The sequence below is a fragment of the Lissotriton helveticus genome, chromosome 6 (assembly GCF_964261635.1).
Source record: "Lissotriton helveticus chromosome 6, aLisHel1.1, whole genome shotgun sequence".
Classification (NCBI taxonomy): domain Eukaryota; kingdom Metazoa; phylum Chordata; class Amphibia; order Caudata; family Salamandridae; genus Lissotriton; species Lissotriton helveticus.
In genome coordinates, this window is record NC_136067.1 from 315,293,879 (window position 1) to 315,315,011 (window position 21,133).

General features: G+C 49.2%; 1 protein-coding gene across 2 annotated transcripts in view; it reads left to right on the forward strand.

Moving 5' to 3' along the window:
• Nucleotides 1-21,133, forward strand: part of SMC6 (structural maintenance of chromosomes 6) — a 1,026,872-nt gene that overhangs the window by 785,628 nt on the left and 220,111 nt on the right. For both annotated transcript variants that reach the window (XM_078647759.1, XM_078647758.1), the window contains exons 21-22: nucleotides 6,259-6,396; nucleotides 16,952-17,097. In XM_078647759.1, the coding sequence (XP_078503885.1) occupies nucleotides 6,259-6,396; nucleotides 16,952-17,097 (284 nt within the window). The remainder of the gene's footprint in view (nucleotides 1-6,258; nucleotides 6,397-16,951; nucleotides 17,098-21,133) is intronic.

The window sequence follows — 21,133 nt, forward strand, 5'->3', positions numbered from 1 at the left end:
GTAACAATTTTTCTGGTGGATACTTTATCTAACCGCAGATTCCTCACCAACCCTCTAGTCTTCCTGTTCTGTAATTTGGATGTTTTTCATCTAAAAGTTTCCACCCTAAAATTCGACCCCGGGTCTTGCCAATCTACTGATGGCCTCTGTATCTGAGGGCATGGCAGCCGAAGAGAGCAACTGACATTCATGCACATTGATGTTGCCACCTGCTGGCACCCAGGAGTTTTGTTTCAAACTTTCCAGATCTTTTCTGACACCCAGGGAATATTCACAAGGTGAGGAATCTGTGGTTAGATAGAGTATCCACCAGGAAGATCATTACTGAAGGTAAGTAAGTTGCTCTTTACAAAGGTGATGAAGTGCAACAGTAGCGGTTGCTCTGGTATTCTGGAGATGGAGTCACAGATGTTCACAGTTTTGGACTGAAAGAAATCAATTAGACCTGTACACATTGATTACTTTACAGGGCATCAGGATAAGATGTTCCTGTTATATACTTATTATGAAATATAAATAATGATCCTGTGAGTCATTCTTCAGCAGTCTATTTCTGATCAGGTAGATCTGAAAAGAGATATCTGAAAGAGACCCGTTAGTGATAGATTCCTTACCTTAGAATATCCGCAGGCGTCAGACTGGATCCGGAAAGTTTTGGTAACAGTACCCCTGCGCGTCAGTAGGTGGTGTTGTGCAGCACCGCGTCCGTCGCTGGCGTCGTATGTGCTGAGATGACGTCACAGAGACTACTTAGGCGCCACCTATGTGCGCTGACGTCAGTTCTTTCTTTTTCCACGCCAGTAAGCGGAGATCCGGTTAGAGCACGTACCCTAGTCACTTTTTTACTATCTTTTTGGGGACTTTTTGTCTCTTGTTGGTCTTTCTGGTGCATAGGGATGCCTAGTTTTAAATCCTGTGGGGCCTGCTGTCGCAAAATGTCGGTGGCGGACCCCCACAATGTCTGTGTCTACTGCCTGGAGCGAGGCCACGACTCCTGGTCCTGTCTGGACTGTCTGGCCATGTCCCCGAAGGCCTTGAGGGAGCGGCGCCAGAAGTTGCTTGAAGTTCGGCACTCGTCCAAGGGCCGTTCCCGAGAATGCTCGCGGGGCCACCATCACCGCTCCTCGGGTTCCAAGTCTTCACCCTCGGACTTGGGTAAGCGACAACATAAAAAGAAGTCGAAGAAGCATTGTCGCTCTCCGACGTCCCCCTGTCGGTTCTCGGATGCGGACGAGGGGGACAGGGGTTCTGCCTGGGAGTCCCGGACAGGTGGAAGAGTTTCTTGCTGCCATGGACCGCCTGTTTAGGCCTCGGTCTCCCGCCGGTGCGCCTTAGGCCCCGTGTCAGGATCCTGCTGGGTCGTCGACTCCACCGGCGGCTCCGGCGCCGCAAGATCCTGTGCCATTGGCTCCTGCGCCAAGAGGTACTACGCCAAGAGGTACTACGCTGCGGCGCCGCAGTGGATGCCGTTGGTTCCGCCTCTCCCCCGGTTCCCGGATGGTATTGTCACCGCCTGGGATCCGAATTGGGACATGGCGCCGGTTCGGCCACAGCTGGCGCCGTTCCCAGCACAGTTACCAAGGCCATGTGTTCCCCCTTCCCCGCCGCCGCAGTCTGCGTCGCACACGGCGGAGGCTGAGGACGACTGGGATGGGTCCGAGGACCTTCTTGCTCGTCAGTGCGACTCCAAGCAGGATTGGGCGGACGACTTGGAAGAGGCCGGCGGCCTCGACGTCTCCTCTGACCCGGGGTTTGCCTCTCCCACGTCCACTGTGGCAGACGGTGCCTCGTATACGGAGTACTCAGTCGGGCAGCTGAGGTCCTTGACCTTGATCTCCCTACGGTGGCCCTGAAAACTAATCTCCTCACTGAAGTGCTCCAGTTGACGTCCACTTCATCGGAGCCACTGCTGCCATTTAATGGCGCCCTCAATGATGTCTTGTTGGGCACTTGGTCGCGGCCGGCCACAGGGGCGCCTGTGGATAAGAACGTTGCCAGGCGTCATCGTCTGGTGCTTGGTGATCCTGCCTTTCTGACCACTTATCCTACGTCCGAGAGCCTGGCCATTCAAGCTTTGACATCCCAGAGTGCCTTTCCCATGGCTCCGCCGGATAAGGACTCTAAGAAGCTGGAGCAGTTCGGCAAGCGGTTGCTCTCTTTGGCCAGCTTAGGGCTACGCTCGGTGAACACTGCATGTCTATTGGGCCGCTGTTTCCACTCTATGTGGTGGCATACCGTTGCTGAGGTGTTGCCTCAGTGTCCTGAAGAGGTCCAGGCTGTGCTGTCCCAGGCTGTGGCCGAGGGTAAGGACGCGGCTAAATTTATCATTCTTTGTGGTTTAGATACCACGGACTCTCTCGGTAGGGCGATTTCCACGACCGTGGCACTTCGTCGCCATGCCTGGTTGAGGTCTACCGGGTTCTCCCTGGATGTCCAGAGCTTGCCCATGGACATGGTCTTCAATGGCACTCGCCTGTTTGGTGATAAGGCCGACAGTGCGCTGGAGCGTTTTAAGGACTCTCGAGCTACTGCCAAGTCCTTGGGCCTTTCCGCCACACGCCCAGCCACATCTACTTTTCACTCCTTTTGTGGCCAGGGAAGGGGCACCACTGCCCGCTAGTTTTGTCAAAAGCCTGCGCAGAATCAAACTCTGTCTGACTGTGGGCGTTGAGGCTCCGTGGGCCGGCGTGCGGGCCTGTCCACCCCCCCGCCTCGCGACATCCACCTCAAAGCCTTACTAGTCTGAGCTTCGGGGCACACCCCACGCCAGTGGGTGGCAAGATTTGTCATCACCTTCTCCATTGGCGCTCTATCACTTCCAACAGGTGGGTGCTGCAACTCGTCAGGAGAGGTTACTCCCTTCCTTCGAGTCTACCCCCCCCCCCCCAGCCATTCCACCTCAGTTCCACCGCATCTTGGGGGATCACTTAGCGCTTCTCCATCAGGAAGTCATGGCCCTCATGGTCAAGGGGGCCATCGAGCGCGTTCCTGGGCCAGAAGTAGGTCGTGGTTGTTATCCCCACTACTTTCTGGTCCCCAAGAAGGACAACTGGGGCTTGGACCTCAGGAACGTCATTCACTTCCTCTGGAAGGAGAAGTTCAAGAAGTTGACTCTGGTTCAAGTCTTTGCTGCCCTCAACCCTGGAGACTGGATGGTAGCGTTGGACTTGCAGGACGCCTATTTTCACATCCCCGTCCTGCCAGCCCACCGGCGTTAACTGCGGTTCGCGGTAGGCCAGGAGCATTTTCAATTTGCCGTGCTCCCCTTCGGCCTTTCCAGCGCCCCTCGGGTGTTCACGAAAGTGATGGCGGTGGTCGCAGCTTATCTGCACAGGTCAGGGGTGTCAGTCTTCCCCTACCTCGACGACTGGTTGTTGAAGGCAGGCTCGCCCCAGGCAGTTGTCACCCACCTCCAGACTAGGGCCGACCTCCTGCATTTGCTACAGTCCTTCTCAGAAGCTCCCCTTCATCGGAGCAGTTCTGGATTCGACATTGTTTCGGGTTTATCCTCCCGAACAGCGAGTCCGCGATATTCAGGCTATGATTGCGATCTTTCAGCCTCTATCCCGGGTTTCGGTCAGGATGACCCTTCAGCTCCTGGGCCTGATGGCCTCCTACATCCTGCAAGTACAACATGCCAGATGGCATATGCGGGCTCTGCAGTGGAACTTGAAGTTCCAGTGGGCACAGCATCAGGGCAACCTGTCCGATCACGTCCAGATCTCGGAGGGCACTGCACGACAATTGCAGTGGTGGCTCACAAATCACGATTGGGTCAATGGCAGATCCCTCTCCCTACCCCAATCAGAGCACACAGTGGTGACGGATGTGTCCCTCCTAGTTTGGGGTGGCCACTTGGGAGAGGCGGATACCAGAGGCCTCTGGTCTCCGGCGGAGTCCTGGCTCCATATCAACCTTTTGGAGCTTTAGGCGATCCGATTTGCACTGAAGGCATTCCTTTCCTCTGTCCGGGGAAGTGTGGTGCAGGTGTTCACGGACAACACTATCGCCATGTGGTACTGCAACAAACAGGGCAGGGTGGGGTCCTCGACCCTAAGTCAGGAGGCGCTGCGCCTCTGGACATGCCTGGAACATTAAGGCATTTCCTTGGTGGTTCAACACCTGGCAGGTTCTCTGAACGCTAGGGCCAACAAACTCAGCCGCCGGTGCTTGTTGGATTACGAATGGCATCTGAACTTGGACGTGGTGCAAGGTATCTTTCTGCAGTGGGAGCCTTGGTTAGATCTATTCACCACCGAAGAGAACATGCAATGTCATCAGTTCTGCACGTTGGAATTTCCAAGGCGGCACTCGCAGGTGACACTTCATCGCGAGTGGAGTTGCGGTCTATTGTACGCCTTTCCGCCTATACCTCTTCTGCCCAGAGTATTGAAGAAGATTCGGCACGACTGGGCCCAAGTCGTTCTTGTGGCTCCGGATTGGGCACGAATATACTGGTATCCCGAGCTACTCAACATGGCGATCGATCCCCCGATCCGACTGCCTCTTCGGGAGGATCTTCTGTTGGAGCAGCAGGGGACGGTCCTCCACCCGAACCTATCCAGCCTCCACCTCCATGCGTGGAGATTGAGCAACGACAGTTGACATCTTTTGTTCTTCCTCCCTAAGTCTCTGATGTCATTCTGGCAGCCAGGCGTCCCTCCACAAAAACGGTATGCGCCTGCAGGTGGAACAAGTTTGTGGCATGGTGCACAGCTAAGTCTGTGGATCCTCTTTCTGCCCCTCTTTCCGAAGTCCTTCTGTTCCTTCTTTCTTTGGCCCAGCAGGGCTCCGCTCTGGGCACTATCAAAGGTTATCTTTTGGCCATTTCCGCCTTTCTACTGCTTTCAGATCAGCCCTCTCTTTTTAAGTCCCTGGTTGTTAACCGTTTTCTGAAAGGCATTACGCACACGTTTCCTCCCGTGCAGATTCATCATGCCTCAATGGGCTTTAAACCTTGTCTTGACATATCTGATGTGCGCTACCTCGAGCCCCTTCATAACTGTCCTTTGCGTCGTCTTAAGCTCAAGATCGCTTCCTTGGTAGCTATCACCTCTGCCAGACAAGTGAGTGAGCTCCAGGCCCTTTCTTCCAAACCTCCTTTCCTTTCTGTTCATCCGGACAAGGTGGTTTTAAGGACCCGTCCTTTCTTGCCAAAGGTTGTCACGCCCTTCCACATCGGACAGACCATCACTTTGCCCACCTTCTTTCCGCCTTCGCATCCTTCTACCTGAGCAGCACACAAAAGTTCTGGGTGGATGACCAGCTCTTTGTTGGCTACGTGGGTGCCAAAAAAGGTTGGGCCGTGCACAAACGGACCATCTCTCGGTGGGTTGTCCTCTGCATTAAGGCCTGTTACTCGTTGGCTAAGAAGAAGCCTCCTGTGGGTCTGCGTGCCCATTCCACCAGGGCAACTGCAGCAACTACTGCCTTGGGAATCGGCATTCCCTTGCAGGACATTTGTCAGGCAGCTACGTGGGCTTTGCTGCACATGTTTACCAAGCATTACTGCCTTGACAGTCAAGTCCGGAGAGACGGCTTCTTTGGCCGTTCTGTTCTCCGTGACTTTATGGTGTAATCTTATTCGCAGACCCCCCACCGGGGTTGGTATTGCTGGGGTATCTATTCTAAGGTAAGGAATCTATCGCTAACGTGTCTCTTTCAGATGCACAAGTTACTACTTGTGTAACGATATATCTGTAAGAGACATTAGTTAGTGATAGATTCCTTACCGCCCCACCCATCCTCCTCGTTCTGCGAACTGATTTCTAGGGTTAAGGTCATCCCTTTCAAGGCCCTAGTTTCAATGCACCAGTGGTCAGTATCTTGCATGGCTCTGCGTTCCTTGTGTGGAAAGTCGTGTACAGAACTGACATCAGCGCGCATGGGTGGCGCCTAAAAAAGTCTCCGTGACGTCATCTCGGCGCATAAGACGGCAGCGACGGACGCGGAGTCGCACGACGCCACCTACTGACCCGCAGGGGTACTGCTAGCAAAACTTTCCGGATCCAGTCTGACGGCTGGGAATATTCTAAGGTAAGTAATCTATCACTAATTAATGTCTCTTACAGATATATCTTTACACAAGTAGTAACTTGTGCATTAGTTGACAAACAAGGCAGAGCCTCCATTGCAGGAGTCCATATTTAAGAACACTTACTGCCATCTCTTTGTGATTTGTTTGTGAGTCAGTATTTTCTTTCATGCTTATGATTGTTCTAAAATCACAAGCTGATGTTTATTCCTTTTACCACATAGGATGAACTGGATAAAGTAGACCGGGAAGTTGATAACTGTAAACGCCATAAAAAGCATTATGAAGAAAAGCAGAAGGAACATTTGGACGGTATAAAGAAGCGGAAGGAAGAACTTGCCATAAAGGAAAAACAGTTACAGGTATTTCATGACTAATACAGTTACTGGCTTTTCCAAGATCTGGTTGCTTTTGTGCTTTTTTACTCTTTTTTTACTGTTTTTTTACAGTTTTTTTACTGCAGCTAAATGTCACATAAAACACCATTAAAATCCCTTGTATTTGTGTTTAACAAATAAAATATCTATGTTTTTAAGAAAAGCACACCAACTCCTATGTTTGATATAATTTAAGGAAGGAAGGAACGATGAGAATTCTTTGCAACCAAATGGGAATTGTACTTGACCTCTATAAGCATATCAAATAATTGCATTGTGCCAGAATACGCTTACCTATTTAAAGAAACAGTAATACTGGAAACTAGAGTGTTGAGATTGGCATTAGAAATGTAATGTTTAACTGATAAAGATTGCACCACTTTGAAATTAAGAAGTAACATCTGTGGTTGGTACACTTGACCACCATTTCATCTGTCTAGTATTCAGGCCACTTATTGACTTTCAGGCCTTATGATGTGCTGTTCGATAGACATCTTAAACACTTTCGTGAAGTTTCACTTAGTTGCTGTAGAGATTTGAATGATGCACTGTGGTTTGAATACATAGTCTATGCTAGTCGATGTGTTAGTTCAGTCCGTCAATGTATTCAGTCACTCACATGCCCACTAGCTGCTTTGGATATTAAATTTTTTGTAGCTTATCCCAGTTTATAGTTGATACATCTTTGTTTACTAGTTATCAACTTCTAGAACATGCTGTGTGTGCCAAGCAACATTGCTGTCCAGAACCTACAGGTGTTTTTCCTGTTTGCATTGGACTTAACAAAAGTAAACCTTTTATTTTATTGAAAGGTCTTATTGAAAGGTTGTTAAACGCTGTCTCATGTAAACCATATCATTAACTTTAGTACCGCATCAGGGATATTCGTGTTGCTAAAAACTGTTTCTGAAGGATAATTCTAACTGCTGATTCCTTACCTTAGAATACTCAGCACATGCCAGACTGGATTCAGAAAGCTTCCACTAGCAATGCTCCCATGTGCCACTAGGTGGCACTATGTGGCTCCACCTTGACTCCATACCACCCAGAAGTGATTGATTGATTGAAGCTGCATATAAGCACCACCCCTGCCTGCTGATGTCAGTTCCTCTCTTTCTGTGCCATCTGATGTGGGTCCGGAGTTCTGCTTCCAATTGCATTGGCCTTTCAACAATTCTTAAAATAGGAAAAATTCCAGTGTGTTAAGGAATTATGTGCCCTTCAAGTTTCAGATCATGCTGTGACTTTAGAAAACCGATGTCAGTCATGGACCAGCATGGGGCGTGTGTCTGGTGTTTAGGTGAGTAGCAAAACTCGAAGGCAATCTGGGACCGAGAAACAAACACGTATGTTGCCAAACACAAGAAGTAGCTGGTTCTTCTGCTCCGAGTTATGGGTGCAGATGCGCTACAACTTCTGAGGTCACTTCCACGAGTGGTCAACTTTGTGGTTGAAAACTTCTGGTGAGTCCAAATAATAAACACAAGTAAATGAAGCTGGACTCAACCCCATCCCACTACTCTCTATCTAAAGAGATGGTGCAACAACATCACTACATCGGTCAGTTACCCTCCAGATCTCTGCTTGCAGTTCAGATTCTTCAGTTGGTCCTGGTGTGAATTTCTTGGGCTATTGTTGACACCACATGCAGATAGAAACCTTCAAGGAGACCATGTTGCAGGTATTTGGCACTCATCTGGCTCCCACTGGCGCTCTTCCAGGCCCAAGGTTCTGCAGGGAACTTCAGTCAGACTATCACTGGTGGATCTGTCCTCTGTACTGTCTGACTCCCTTGAATCTATTCCGGGCTCCATTCTGGCTCCAGAGCAGACTTCGAGCCTGGCTCCACGAGCTGCGTCAGTCCCTTCTGTGTCGACAACGGTAAAGAAATGCTGGTGCAGCGGGAAGATCTGGTGCTGTATCCTATGTCTGACCCTGAACCAATTTCAGCATGAACCTGACAAATGAGATGCTATGAAATCGCTAAAGCACAACGGGTCACCATGTAGCCTGATTCTAATCCTATGCCCCTACTAAAGCGGACATTCCATCAGAGACTCCATTATCTTTTTAGCTCCGATTCTGACCAAAGCTTGCCAGCACCCAGAAGATGATGATGATATGGATGAGAATGATTTAGCCCCTAATTATGATGATAATTTTTACATCGACTTACAAAAGGCCAGGAAGCTTGATACTTCCCCCTGATACAGGGTTGAACTCGCCAGTGGGAACCTCCAATAGAAGAGAGTGCATAATTTACAGAGTTAATTAGCAAAGCAGCTGAGGTCTTGGACCTAAAACAGCAATATATTGAGTTTAAGACAAATGTCCTTATTTGCAATCTTACATCTGATTGGCCCATTTAATTTACTTCTCAGTTCACAATAACGTGGCGCCACATGTACCCAGGGCTTGTAAATTAAATGCTACTATTGGGCCTGCATCACTCATTGTCCCACCCACTCAAGTAGCCTTTTTAAACATGACTCTGCCCTACCACTGCAGCCACAAGTGCAGTAAGGAACTACCCTTTCTATCTGGCAAAATTAACCTTTTACCAAGCCTAAACCTTCCCTTTTAATCGTACAAGTCACCCTTAAGGTAGACCCTAAAGGCTCACAGGGTAGGGTGCATTGTATTCAGAACGTAGAATGTGTGAATTTAAGTTTTACATGTCCTGGTAGTGAAAAGCACCCAAAGTCGTTTTTTACCATTGCAAGCCTTTTTCAAGAATAAGTCGCTCTCACATAAGCTCCTGAGAACTTCGAATTGCAGATGGCGAGGACATCAAGTGAAATTCAGTCACTGTTGAACACGAATATCCCACTGCATTTTGGAGAACTAATTCACCAAACATTTAAAGCATCCGATACCGAGGACCTGGCCCATTTATTTTAAACTTGTGGGATCCGGCCTTGTCTCTTCATTTCCAACTATTTTTGGAGTAATCCCAGCCTTTATTCATTCTATTTTTTCCAGTGCCTTCTGAGGTGTTTCCCTTTCTACTGGTTTGCGGAGCACTTGTACTTCTTTTACTTCTCCGTAATGGCTGCCCGACATGTGGTTCTGCCCAGTCGAGACCAATTGCGGCTGTACTGTGGATAGATGCGGCAACATTTTGGTTTAATGCCATTGTCAGCTCTTAGCATCGGCTATAGGCTTATCTTCCGCTACGCCTACCTCACGTGTGCAACCAGTGTTCTACTGCCTCCTGTGCCCCTTTCAATGGGCCCTGCCTGTCTGCCTCTCCAATACATCACACTTTGCCCTGGATTATGAACTGTGGATGGGTTTGTTGATGGCCCATGACCATGACTGTTCCGTGGGTGGACGCTTTGTGTATGATCCTACATGTGGAGCAACAGCAGACTTGAGTACCTGTCCTTGTGCACAGCGCCTCTTTCTTTAATGTTTCATCAAAGTTAATGCTGGTCGCCCGGAAATGCTCCTGTCTGCTTCTGTTTATGTGGAGCATGTCTGCTCATTCGACTTGCTTAATTGGATGGCATACCTCTTTACAATGGAAAGTTCGGACGCCCTGTTGGAGCTAATCGCATTCCACTGTGCACTGTCTCAGTAGATGACCTCTAGGAAACATTGCGAAGGCCTTTAATACTGTATATAAGTATACGTTTTTTTGTTTTTTCCGCCTCTACGCACTATCCATCAGGAATTGGAATTTTTTTCAACGATTTGGCCTTTAAACAACCCGCTTCGGCTCTGCTTACCTTTGAGTATAGTTTACCTAGGAGCTACTGACCTGGCCAAGGGGCGGCTATCACATTGCCCATGGGGACATTGCCGTCGTCACTAAGTTAGCATGAGCTCTGCAGCCATTACGCGGCTTTGCGCATGTTACTACATGGCTTTATCTGAAAGAAACATGTTAGTTATAGATTCCTTACCTTAGAATTACCCCCAGGTGTCAGGCTGGATCCGGAAAGTTTTTTCGTCAACAATAACTCTGCCCGTTGGAAGGTGGCGTCTGTCGGCTCCCCGTCCGCCGTGGTCACCGGGATTACGTCGCAACAGCTACTTAGACGCCGCCCTCGCGTGCTGACGTCAGTTCTTTCTTTTTCCGCGCCAGCCAGCGCAGATCCAGGAAGAGCAGTACCTCAGTCATATTTTGACTAAGTTTTTCTCGACTTTTGTCGACTTATTGTTTCGAGTCTCTGACTCCGAACAGGTGCACGAGGGATGCCCGGTTTTAAGGCCTGCAGTTTCTGTACCCGATTCATGTCGGTGACGGATCTGCACCGCGTGGGCCTCTTTTGCCTGGAGCGCGACCACGACTCCAAGTCAGTTGTTGACGCTGAAGGCTTTGCGGGGCGGTCTCAAAAACTGCTTGATCGCTGACAGTCTGCTCCGTGTCTTCGCTGCTGCCGGCGCCTCAGGCCCCCCTTCGATCCAGATCCAAGGGGGCACCATATGGCACCATTGCCATGTTTGGCGCCGGTCGGCTCCGCGGCCCGTGTCGACCCCGACGTGATCACGGAGCCGGACCGGCATCGTCCGACGCTGGATCCGGCACCAGGTGGTGTTTTCATGCCCCTGTTCACTCCTGGGGTTCCTTTCCAACAACAGTTGCACCCAGAGGAAGATGAGGAGGACTGGTAGGGGTTAGGTGACCATTTAACTGACCAGCTTGATACTGAACAGGACTGGAGAGAGGAACTGGGGGATGCCAGTGGTCTTGACACTTCAACCGACCTTGGCATGTTGTCTCCTCTTACCGTGGCTACGGAGGAGGAAGCGTCATACTCTGTGGTGTTGCGTAGGGTGGCCGAGGCTCTTAACCGCGAGCTTCCTACGGCGGCGGTCAGGACTAAACTCCTGACTGAGGTGCTTTAACTGGCGGTGAGCTCTTCGGAGCCCCTGCTGCTGCTGTAATCGGGCCCTCACCGACATCCTTTTGGGCACGTGGTCCAGGCCCAATACGGGGGCTTTCGTGGACAGGATGATCGCCCGATGTCACCGCCCGACTCCGGGCGTCCCCTCTTCCAACACCCCACCATGGAGAGCTTGGTAATAGAAGCCTCCACCTCCATAAGCGCCTTCCCTACCGCTCCACCAGAAAGGGAATTTAAGAAGCAGGACCATCTTGGCAAGAAAATGTTCTCTTCCACCAGCTTTGGACTGCGGTCCTTAAATACCGCATGTCTCCTGGGCCGTTATTCGCACACAGTGTGGGATACGGTGGCGCAAGTGCTGCCTCAATGTCCGGAGGAGGCCTGGGCAGTGCTCTCCCAGGCTGTCGCCGCTGGAAGAGACATAGCAAAGTTTACGATCTGTTTAGGGCTGGACACCGCCAACTCTCTGGGCAGGACCTTTTCAACATCGGTAGCGGTACACCTGGATAAGGTCCACTGGCTTTTCAGAGGCTGTCCAGAACACCGTGATGGACATGCCATTTGATGGCCATCGCCTTTTTGGTGACAAAGTAGACAATGCCCTAGAATGATTCAAGAGCTACGGCCAAGTCCATGGGCCTCTCCCGTTCGGCGCATTCTGCTTTTTGGCCCTTTCGTGGCTACGGAAGGGGTGCCCTGCTACGTCCGACCCAGGGCCACAGCCGCAGCAAGTTACCCAACCTTCGCTCGGCTGGGGGACGTGGAAACAACCGGTGAGGTTATAGGGGCCAGCGGGCGGGCCAGTCCACCAACCCCCCCTCTGCAGCAGCCCCCAAATCCTCCCAGTCCTACCTTTCATGCCCATCAAACGCCAGTGGGCGGCAGAATTCGCTATTGCGTCACCCACGGCGCACCATCACTTAGGACAGGTGGTTTTTGCAAATTGTCCGAAGGGGCTACTCCCTCCATTTTGAGACGACCCCTCCAGCCATGCCACTGCGATACCTCCGCATGTCGGAGGATCATCTGGTCCTTCTTCAGCAGGAAGTTATGGCCCTCTTGGCCAAGGGAGCCATCGAGCGCATTCCTGTCCCAGAAGTAGGTCACGGTTGTTATTCTGGTTCCCAAGAAGGACAAGGGCCTGCGTCCTATCTTGTACGTCAGGGACGTCAGTCACTTCCTCTGGAAGGAGAACTTAAAGATGTTTACGCTTGCTCAGGTCTTGTCTGCCCTAACCCTCAAGACTGGATGGTATCTCGACGACTGGCTGTTGAAGGCGGGCTCGCCCCAGGCAGTTGTCTCCCATCTCCAGACTACGGCCGACCACCTGCATTTGCTGTCTTCGTCTTTGTGGTGTCCTGTCCCTTTGGAGTGTTGGACCCCTCTCTCTTTTTTTAGAGTTTGCTGTGGTTCTCCATCAATGTGCCGAAGTCGCACCCGATTCCCTCTCAGAAGCTCCTCTTTATCGGAGCGGTTCTGTACTCGACGCAGGTTCTGGTCCATCCTTTCAGTCTCTATCCCAGGTTTCGGTCAGAATGACCTTAAGGATGCTGGGTCTCATGGCCTCCTGCATCCTGCTGGTCGCTCATGCCTGGTGGCATATGCGGGGTCTGCAGTGAGACCTGAAGTTCCAGTGGGCGCAGCATCAGGGGAATCTGTCCTATTGCTTCCAGATCTCGGAGGGCACTGCTCAACAACTGCAGTGGTGGCTAACAAACCAGGATTGGGTCAATGGCAATTCCCTGTCCCTTCCCCAACCAGACCATACTGTGGTGACGGATGCATCCTTTCTGGGATGGGGTGGCCACATAGGAGAGGCAGTGATCTGAGGCCTCTGGTCTCCGGTGGAGTCTGGGCTTCACATCAACCTTCTGGACCTCCGGGTGATTCGTCTTGCACTGAAGGCATTCCTTCCCTCCGTCCGGGGAAAAGTAGTCCAGGTGTTCACGGACAACACCACCGCCATGTGGTATTGCAACAAACAGGGCTGGGTGGGGTCGTGGACGCTATGTCAGGAGGCCCTTCGCCTCTGGACATGGCTGAAACATCAGGGCATTTCCCTGGTTGTTCAACACTTGGCCGGTTCTCTGAATGCCAGGGCGGACGAACTCAGCCGATGGTGCATGATGGATCACGAATGGCGTCTTCACTAGTATGTAGTGCAAGGTCTCTTTCAACAGTGGGGAGAGCCTTGGTTATACCTATTCGCCACTGAAGAGAACGCGCAATGTCAGCAATTCTGCGTGTTGGAATTTCCAAGGCGGCACTTGCTCGGTGACGCTTTTCATCGCAAGTGGAGTTGCGGTTTATTGTACGCCTTTCCGCCTATACCACTTCTGCTCAGAGTGCTGAAGAAGATCAGGGGCGACCGGGCCTAAGTCATTCTTGTGGCTCCGGATTGGGCACGAAAAGTCTGGTATCCCGAGCTGCTCTACATGACTATCGATCCTCCGATCAGACTGCCCCTTCGGGAGGATCTTCTGTCTCAGCAGCAGGGGACTGTCCTCCACCCAATCCTGTCCAGTCTCCACTTCCTTGCTTGGAGTTTGAGCGGCGGCAGTTGACGTCTTTCAACCTACCTCCCGAAGTCTGTAACGTAATCGTGGCAGCCAGGCGTCCCTCCACTAAGACTGTATACGCCTGTAGGTGGAACAAAAATGTTTCTTCTATCTTTAGCCCATCAGGGCTCTGCTCTGGGCACTATCAAGGGCTATCTTTCAGCCATCTCAGCTTTCCTTCGGTTGCCAGATCAGCCTACTCTTTTCCAGTCCCTAGTTGTTAACCGTTTCCTAAAAGGCTTGACGCATCTTTTTCCTCGAATCCCCTTTGTTATGCCTCAGTGGGACTTGAATCGTGTGCTAACATATCTCATGTGTGCTCCCTCTGAGCCACTGCAAAACTGTCCTTTACATCTTCTGACTCTCAAAACTGCTTTCCTGGTAGCCATCACTTCTGCTAGAAGAGTGAGTGAGCTCCATGCTCTTTCTTCCAAACCCCCTTTCCTGTCTGTTCATACGGACAAGGTGGTTCTTAGAACCCGTCCATCCTTTCTTCCTAAGGTGGTCACTGCCTTCCGCATCGGGCAGACCATTTCTTTGCCCTCCTTCTTTCCGCCTCCACAGCCTTCAAAGGAAGAAGAGAGGCTCCACCGTCTGGACCCAAAGCGTGCGCTCTCCTTCTATCTGGATTGCACAAAACAGTTCCGGGTGGACGATCAACTTTATGGTAACTACGTGGGTGCAAATAAGGACCGGACGGTACACAAACGCACCATTTCTTGATGGGTCGCGCTGTGTATTAAGGCTTGATATTCTCTGGCTAAAAAGGAGCCTCCAGTCGGGCTATGCACTCAATCCACCAGGGCGACAGCAGCCACTACTGCCTTGGGAAGAGGAGTGCCTCTAAATGATATCTGTTAGGCAGCCGCGTGGGCATCGCTGCACACATTCACCAAACACTACTGTCTGGACAGCCAAGTCCGGAGAGACTGCTTCTTTGGCCGTTCTGTTTTCCAGGATTTTCTGGTGTGATGTTGTTTCGCAGACCCACCACAGGGGTTGGTATTGCTGGGATATATATTCTAAGGTAAGGAACCTATAACGAACGTGTTTCTTTCAGATGCACAAGTTACTTACCTTCGGTAATGATATATCTGCAAGACACATTAGTTAGTTATAGATTCCTTACCGCCCCACCCATCCTCCCCGTTCTCCGAACTGATTTCTAGGGTCAAGGACATTCTTTCAGGACCCTAGTTTTGTGCACCAATGGTCAGTCTCTTGCATGGCTCTGCGTTTCTGGTACGGAAAGTCGTGTAAAGAACTGACGTCAGCGCGTGAGGGCGGTGTCTAAGTAGCTGCAGTGACTTGATCCCGGCGACCGCGACGCCGGACGTGGAGTCGACCGATGCCACCTTCCGACGCACAGAGGTACTGCTGACGAATAAACTTTCCGGATCCAGTCTGAGGCCTGGGGGTATTTCTAAGGTAAGGAATCTATCACTAACTAATGTTTCTTACAGATATATTGTTACCGAAGGTAAGTAACTTGCACATTTTTGCAAAGACTTTGTCCGTACTCTTCACATAAGAATTGTCTGCTTTGTGCATTCCCTTCCAGTTACTGGGATTTAGTCTGAACATTGTAAGCAAGGTCGATAAACAATGCCCCTAGTCATTCTGTTCTGGTCAGGCCCTAGCAACTAGACAAAACATACCAATGCAGCTGTTGTTTAGAAATCGTACTTTGGTCTTATTGGGATAAATACATAGGGAGCACACACTTGGAGAGGGGCCTTTCCAGGGAGAACAGTGAGACAGCATCCATGATGTAGATCTGCTCTCTGTAGGCTAAGGTATGGGATCTGCTGACAAAGCCCAGAGATCTTCTAATATATACTGACACTGCCTATTAGCAAGGGGAAGGAGGTTAGGTGTTATTGTCTTTTCTCTATTGTCTTTTCATGATAACATCTCCCTTCATGATATATGGACTAGCTGCTATGCTGACTGTATTCGTACTATGCATTTATCTGCTTGTTGTGGTACGTTTACTGTATGTTAGGGCACACTAATTAAAATAAATCTTTTATACAGTTTCATTTCTCTGTCAGATTTTACTGTGGACAAGTACAAGAGTGCAAGCGAAAGGGTGTGTCTTGTTACTAAGATTCCTGAGAGATCTGGGATTGTCCTGTCTAATCACTTGTTTTTTGTGAGTAGGAGAGCAAGTGAGACAATATAGCTAGTTGGTCCTGGGCCGATGGGTACTAAGGTGGTAGGATGACTCAGTCCCTATGCACTTAGGTCCCATAATCATAACCATAGTTCTGTTTTAGGGCAGAATCCCTGCAACACTGGACGGGAAAAGAGCGTGGCATTCTACCTTGATCGCACAAAACCATTCTGAGTGGATGACCAACTCTTCCTGGGGCCAAGAAATGGAAGGCCATGTACAAATGGACCATCTCCAGACGTATCGTGCTCTGCATTTAAAGCCGCTACGCATTGGCCAAGAAGCAATACCCAGAAGGTTTGCGTGCTCATTCCAAAAGAGCAAAGGATGAGACCATTGTGTTAAAATGCACGCTCCTGGATATCTGCCAGGCAGCAACGTGGGTCTCTGCTCACATTCACCAAGCACTATTCCCTGGACAATCCGGTTCATTGGGACAGGCCCTTTGCCCATTTCGTCCTGCAGTACTTTTTGGTATGAAATTGTTTTGCAGACCTACCTCCTGGTAGATATTGCTTGAGTATATATTCTAAGGTAAGGAATATTTGGTAGCTCCTGGTGGTAGCTGCATATTCCTTACCGACCTACCCATCCCACCCCGCTCTGCGACAGAATTTCTTGGGACAGATCTTTCCCCTTTTAGGGCCCTAGTTTTCCACACGAGTGGTCCGTGTTCTTCGTGGCGCTGTGCCCCTGGCGCGGAAAGTTACGAAAAATGTACATCTGTACACTGGGGTGGCGCCTATATAGGCACAGTGCATGTCACTTCCGGCGCTGCGCGGAGCCGAATGACGCCACCTACCGACACAATGGGGGTACAGCTAAAAAAAAAAATCTGGGTCCAGTCTGACGTCTGGGGTTACTTCTAAGGTAAGGAAGTTGTGGCTACATTGTCTCTATCAGATAAGGCATTACTGAAAGTAAGCAATTTTGTCTTTGTTTTTTGTTTTTAGGAAAAGATTGTACAAGCCAAGCAAATCTACCCCGAACGGCTAGACGTCAACCGAACTGCAAAGAGCCTTGACACGGAAATTAATCGCCTAAGGGACAAGATTAATTCAGAGCGGGATCGACATGGAAATAGAGAAGAAATTATAAGGTACTTGTGTAAGTCTTTTTGTAGCAAGTTTAACTGTAGGAAAATAAGTTTTCTTCCAGGCAATATGTAGCATTTGCAGATTTTTCTTGGGATTTAGATGGCTTTTTAATGCATGATGTATAGCCATTTATGAAATACACTTGCAAATTGGAATTGAAAATGGTTATTTAATTTTAAATAGCAGCATACATTATTGTCATGCACAGAATGATCTGTGAGAGAGATTTAAAACATTTAGGGCCCGATGTAGGTAATTTAATTTTACCACTTCTTAACCCCTTCGACGCTGATGACGAGCTGGGCTCGTCATGAGGTAGCCTCCTCGCACGCTCATGACGAGCCCAGCTCGTCACGTAAAGTGCGCTTTTGAAAGTCAGCGTACGAGCGGAATTCCGCCCGCACGCATGCGGTTAAATACCGAGTCATACCGATTCGGTGTTTAAGAAGTGGTAAAATGGAGGGTGGGGGATGTAGGTATTTCAGAATCGGTAAATACCGAATCGTTGAGATTCGGTATTTACCGATTCTTTAATTACCGATTCGGTAATGCCCATTGAATCCTATGGGCATTGAAGCCCATAGGAATCAATGGGCATTACCGAATCAGTATTTACCGATTCGGTAAATACCGATTGCAGCAAGGGTGCAGGGGGTGTCACTTTGACACCCTCTAGCACCCCAAATACAGGCATGTGTGCCATGTGGCAGACAGACATGCCCTAAGGGCATGTCTGTCTGTCACATGGCACAGGTGCACATGCACAGATGTGCATGTACGCCTGTATTTGGTATTTTATCACCCAATAGGATTGGGTGGTAAAATACTGAATTCTGAAGACCTGTAGCACTGTAAACAGTGCTACCTACATCTGGAATTTACCGAATCGGTAAAATTACTGATTCGATATTTTACAGAATCGGTAAATTTACCGAGTCGGTAAATTTACCGATTGTGTAAAATATTGTCCCCTACATCTCAATCATCAAATACCGGTCGGTAACGGCCGAATTCGGCCGTTACCGACCGGTATTTGGTGACCTACATCGGGCCCTTAGCGTTCACCAAAGCCTAATTCCATACCTTGCATCAAATCATCAAATAGATTATGCCTCGTGTAGGCGAGCAGGACAACTGCATTTTTTAATACTTTATTTATTGATTTTTGAGTGGGAAACATACCATCAGTGACCTTGTGTAGAGTAGGTAATAGAAAAATGGTGCATATATAAACAATACAATACTGGTTTGATTTAGTACAGCGAATCATATCATAAAACCAAGCAGGGCATATCTCAGTTAGAGGTACAACAGAACGGCAGGAAAATGAGGGTTAGCGTATCAATTGCAGTGCAAAGGGGTCTTCATTTGGGAAAAGTAATAGGCAGAGTGAAATGTGAGGGAGTAGACCCTAGGAATTGACTAGGATGTCCTGCAGCCAAAAGATAGCTTCGGGGGGGGGGGGGCATATGGGGTGGATTGTGGCATACAATTCACTGATGGTGTCACAAAAGACCAGGCTGTCGAGCCAAGCCTTGGTGGTGGTAGAGTGTCTATTGCCCCAATGTAGAGCTATTTCATGTTTAGCCAACAATAGTGCAATGGCAGTGAAATGCCTCACCCAGCAATGCTACTAAAGGATCAGTGGTGAGAACAAAATCTGTCATCTGTCATATATGGCCTGACAATACGAGGCAATATGGGTGGATTTCCAGAAAATATGGTCGAAGTCCGCTCCCAGGCTGTGGCACCTAGGACAGGCAGAAGATTTTGGGCGGGGGTTGAGGCGTGCCGTGACGCTGGGTGTGTCGTACACTTTGCGCTGAAATTTGTAGTACAGAAGTTTGTGATGCTGATTGAGTGAGACTAGATGCGTTTGTGTCCAGCAATCCAACCACACTTTGTCAGTGAGTGAGTACTCCCAAATCAGCCTCCCTGGAGTGGCAGAGCCCCTCCTCACATGAGTCAAGGAGGGCGACACAGGTGTGATAAAGTTTGGGAAATCAATTGTCGCCCGCCATCGTCGGCAATCAAAGAGGTCAAAGGAGGGAAGTCAGTGTGGGCTTGAGGATAGGTCGGTATGATGGTTCGAAGTGCAATCTGGATGCGCCTCATAATTAAACGGTCCATCTGAGTTGCCATGCCTCACCAGTTATGTTTATTATGTGACCTGCAGTTAACAGGTTGCCAAAGGTGTGAAGCGCTTGTTGGGTGAGAGTGTATTGTATTAGTAATTCACCAGAAATTGGCAGCCAGGGGTTGGACTCTAATTGTAACAATGGCAAATAGAGGAGGGTACCTCCTAGAAGTCTTAAGAGCTTTTTCCATACCCAGCTGGTAGTGAAGAGTGTCCATGGGGTCCAGTGGGAAATCCGAGGGGAGGAGGGAGGCCAGAGGGTTTGGGGCAGCCAGGTTGATGTCAGGCTTCGTGTACGGTATACAGGCATCAGGATGAAACCAGTGGTGGGTGTATTGGCATTGTGCCGCCAATCAGTACAATTGCATGTGGGGAATGCCAACCCTCCCACGCTTGGGGCACAACTAATGTTGCCTAACTAATACGAGGGAGCCGACCAGCCCAGATGAGTTTCAGAAGAAGCGTGGCAAAGAACAAGTTGCTAAGCGGGATGGGTATATTAAGAAATAAATACAAAAAGTGGGGAAGAATGTCCATCTTTATTTTAGCATTGCTGCCAGGCATGGCAAGAGGGAGCCAAATCCAGTAGAGTATTTGAGAGGTTCATTTATCGTTGATATGATTGTCCGGGTGAAGCATGACTCCCAAATATCGTATGGGTCCTGGACACCAGGTCAAGGGGAATTCATTGTTCAAGGGAGTAGTGGAGTCAGTGAGAGGAAACAAGTCAGATTTGGACCAATTAATATCAAAGCGGGTAATTTCGCAGAGAATAGACAGGTGCTTATCAGATAGATGGCGTACAAACAGCTGAATGTCATCGGCATATAAGAGAAGAAAATGCCAGATTTAAATTGCAGCCAAAAGTGCATGTGTTTTTCCTAAAGATGTCGGGTCAAGCGGTCCGTTGCAATGATGAAAAGAGGAGGGGCGCAGTGGAGAGCTCTGTCTAGTAGCTCTCGTTTCTGCAAAAGGAGCTGTTAGGGAGCTGTTGGCTCTAACCTGGGCCATCGACTGGGAGTATAGTAACATGATCAAAGAGATAAAATTACATGGCATGCCCAGTGTACATATCGGGCTGAGGCATCAAATGATGGACGGAATGCTGAATAAATCAAACAATCACTCCCAGTCAAGAGATCTGGGTTAAATCCATTGTTTTTTTGCTCACTACGCCACACCAGTTTGGACCCAGCCATACACAAATCAGTCTTGACACTGTTACTCATGAGAATAGTCCAGCTCGAACTGCCAAGCCAGGTCCTACCTGGACCGGAAACAAGCATCCTGGGAACAGTACATTGCATACATATCGTAGAATGCAAAAAAGGCCATTCCAGTGAATCGAAGGCCTTTTTGGTATCAAGTAAAGCTACGGCCTCAGGGATGCAGTACTTTTAAGGTATGGTTGTGGCAGTTCCTTACTACTATAAATTAAACACAAGGGGACAAATAATTCATCACACACACTTTCTGGTTCTATTCAAAAGGAAATTTACTCTACATGAGTAGTACATTCATTAAATGCAATTAGGACTCAAAGCATTAACGATTTGGCATGTATCAGCTTCAATATTTATCACATGAAGTATTTACAGTGCTCAAAGTGTGATAGGAAGAAAGGAAGGTATTCAGGTAATGGGGGTGAGTTGGTGAGTGAGGGACAGGGTAAAGGTATAGTGACATAGACACAGTAACTATTATGTACAATAAAACCTTTGCAGCCTAGTAAAGGTCTACAGTTCCCATCTATCCATAACTCATAGGCATATACAGATTAGCTTGATTTGTTGCTATGAGTTCAATGGCATGAGGTTTCGACCCCTATTAAGACGGAGTGTGATGTGTTCCTTAATATGGGGTCTTCATCAGGACACGGTTGTATAGCGAGCACCTAAAAG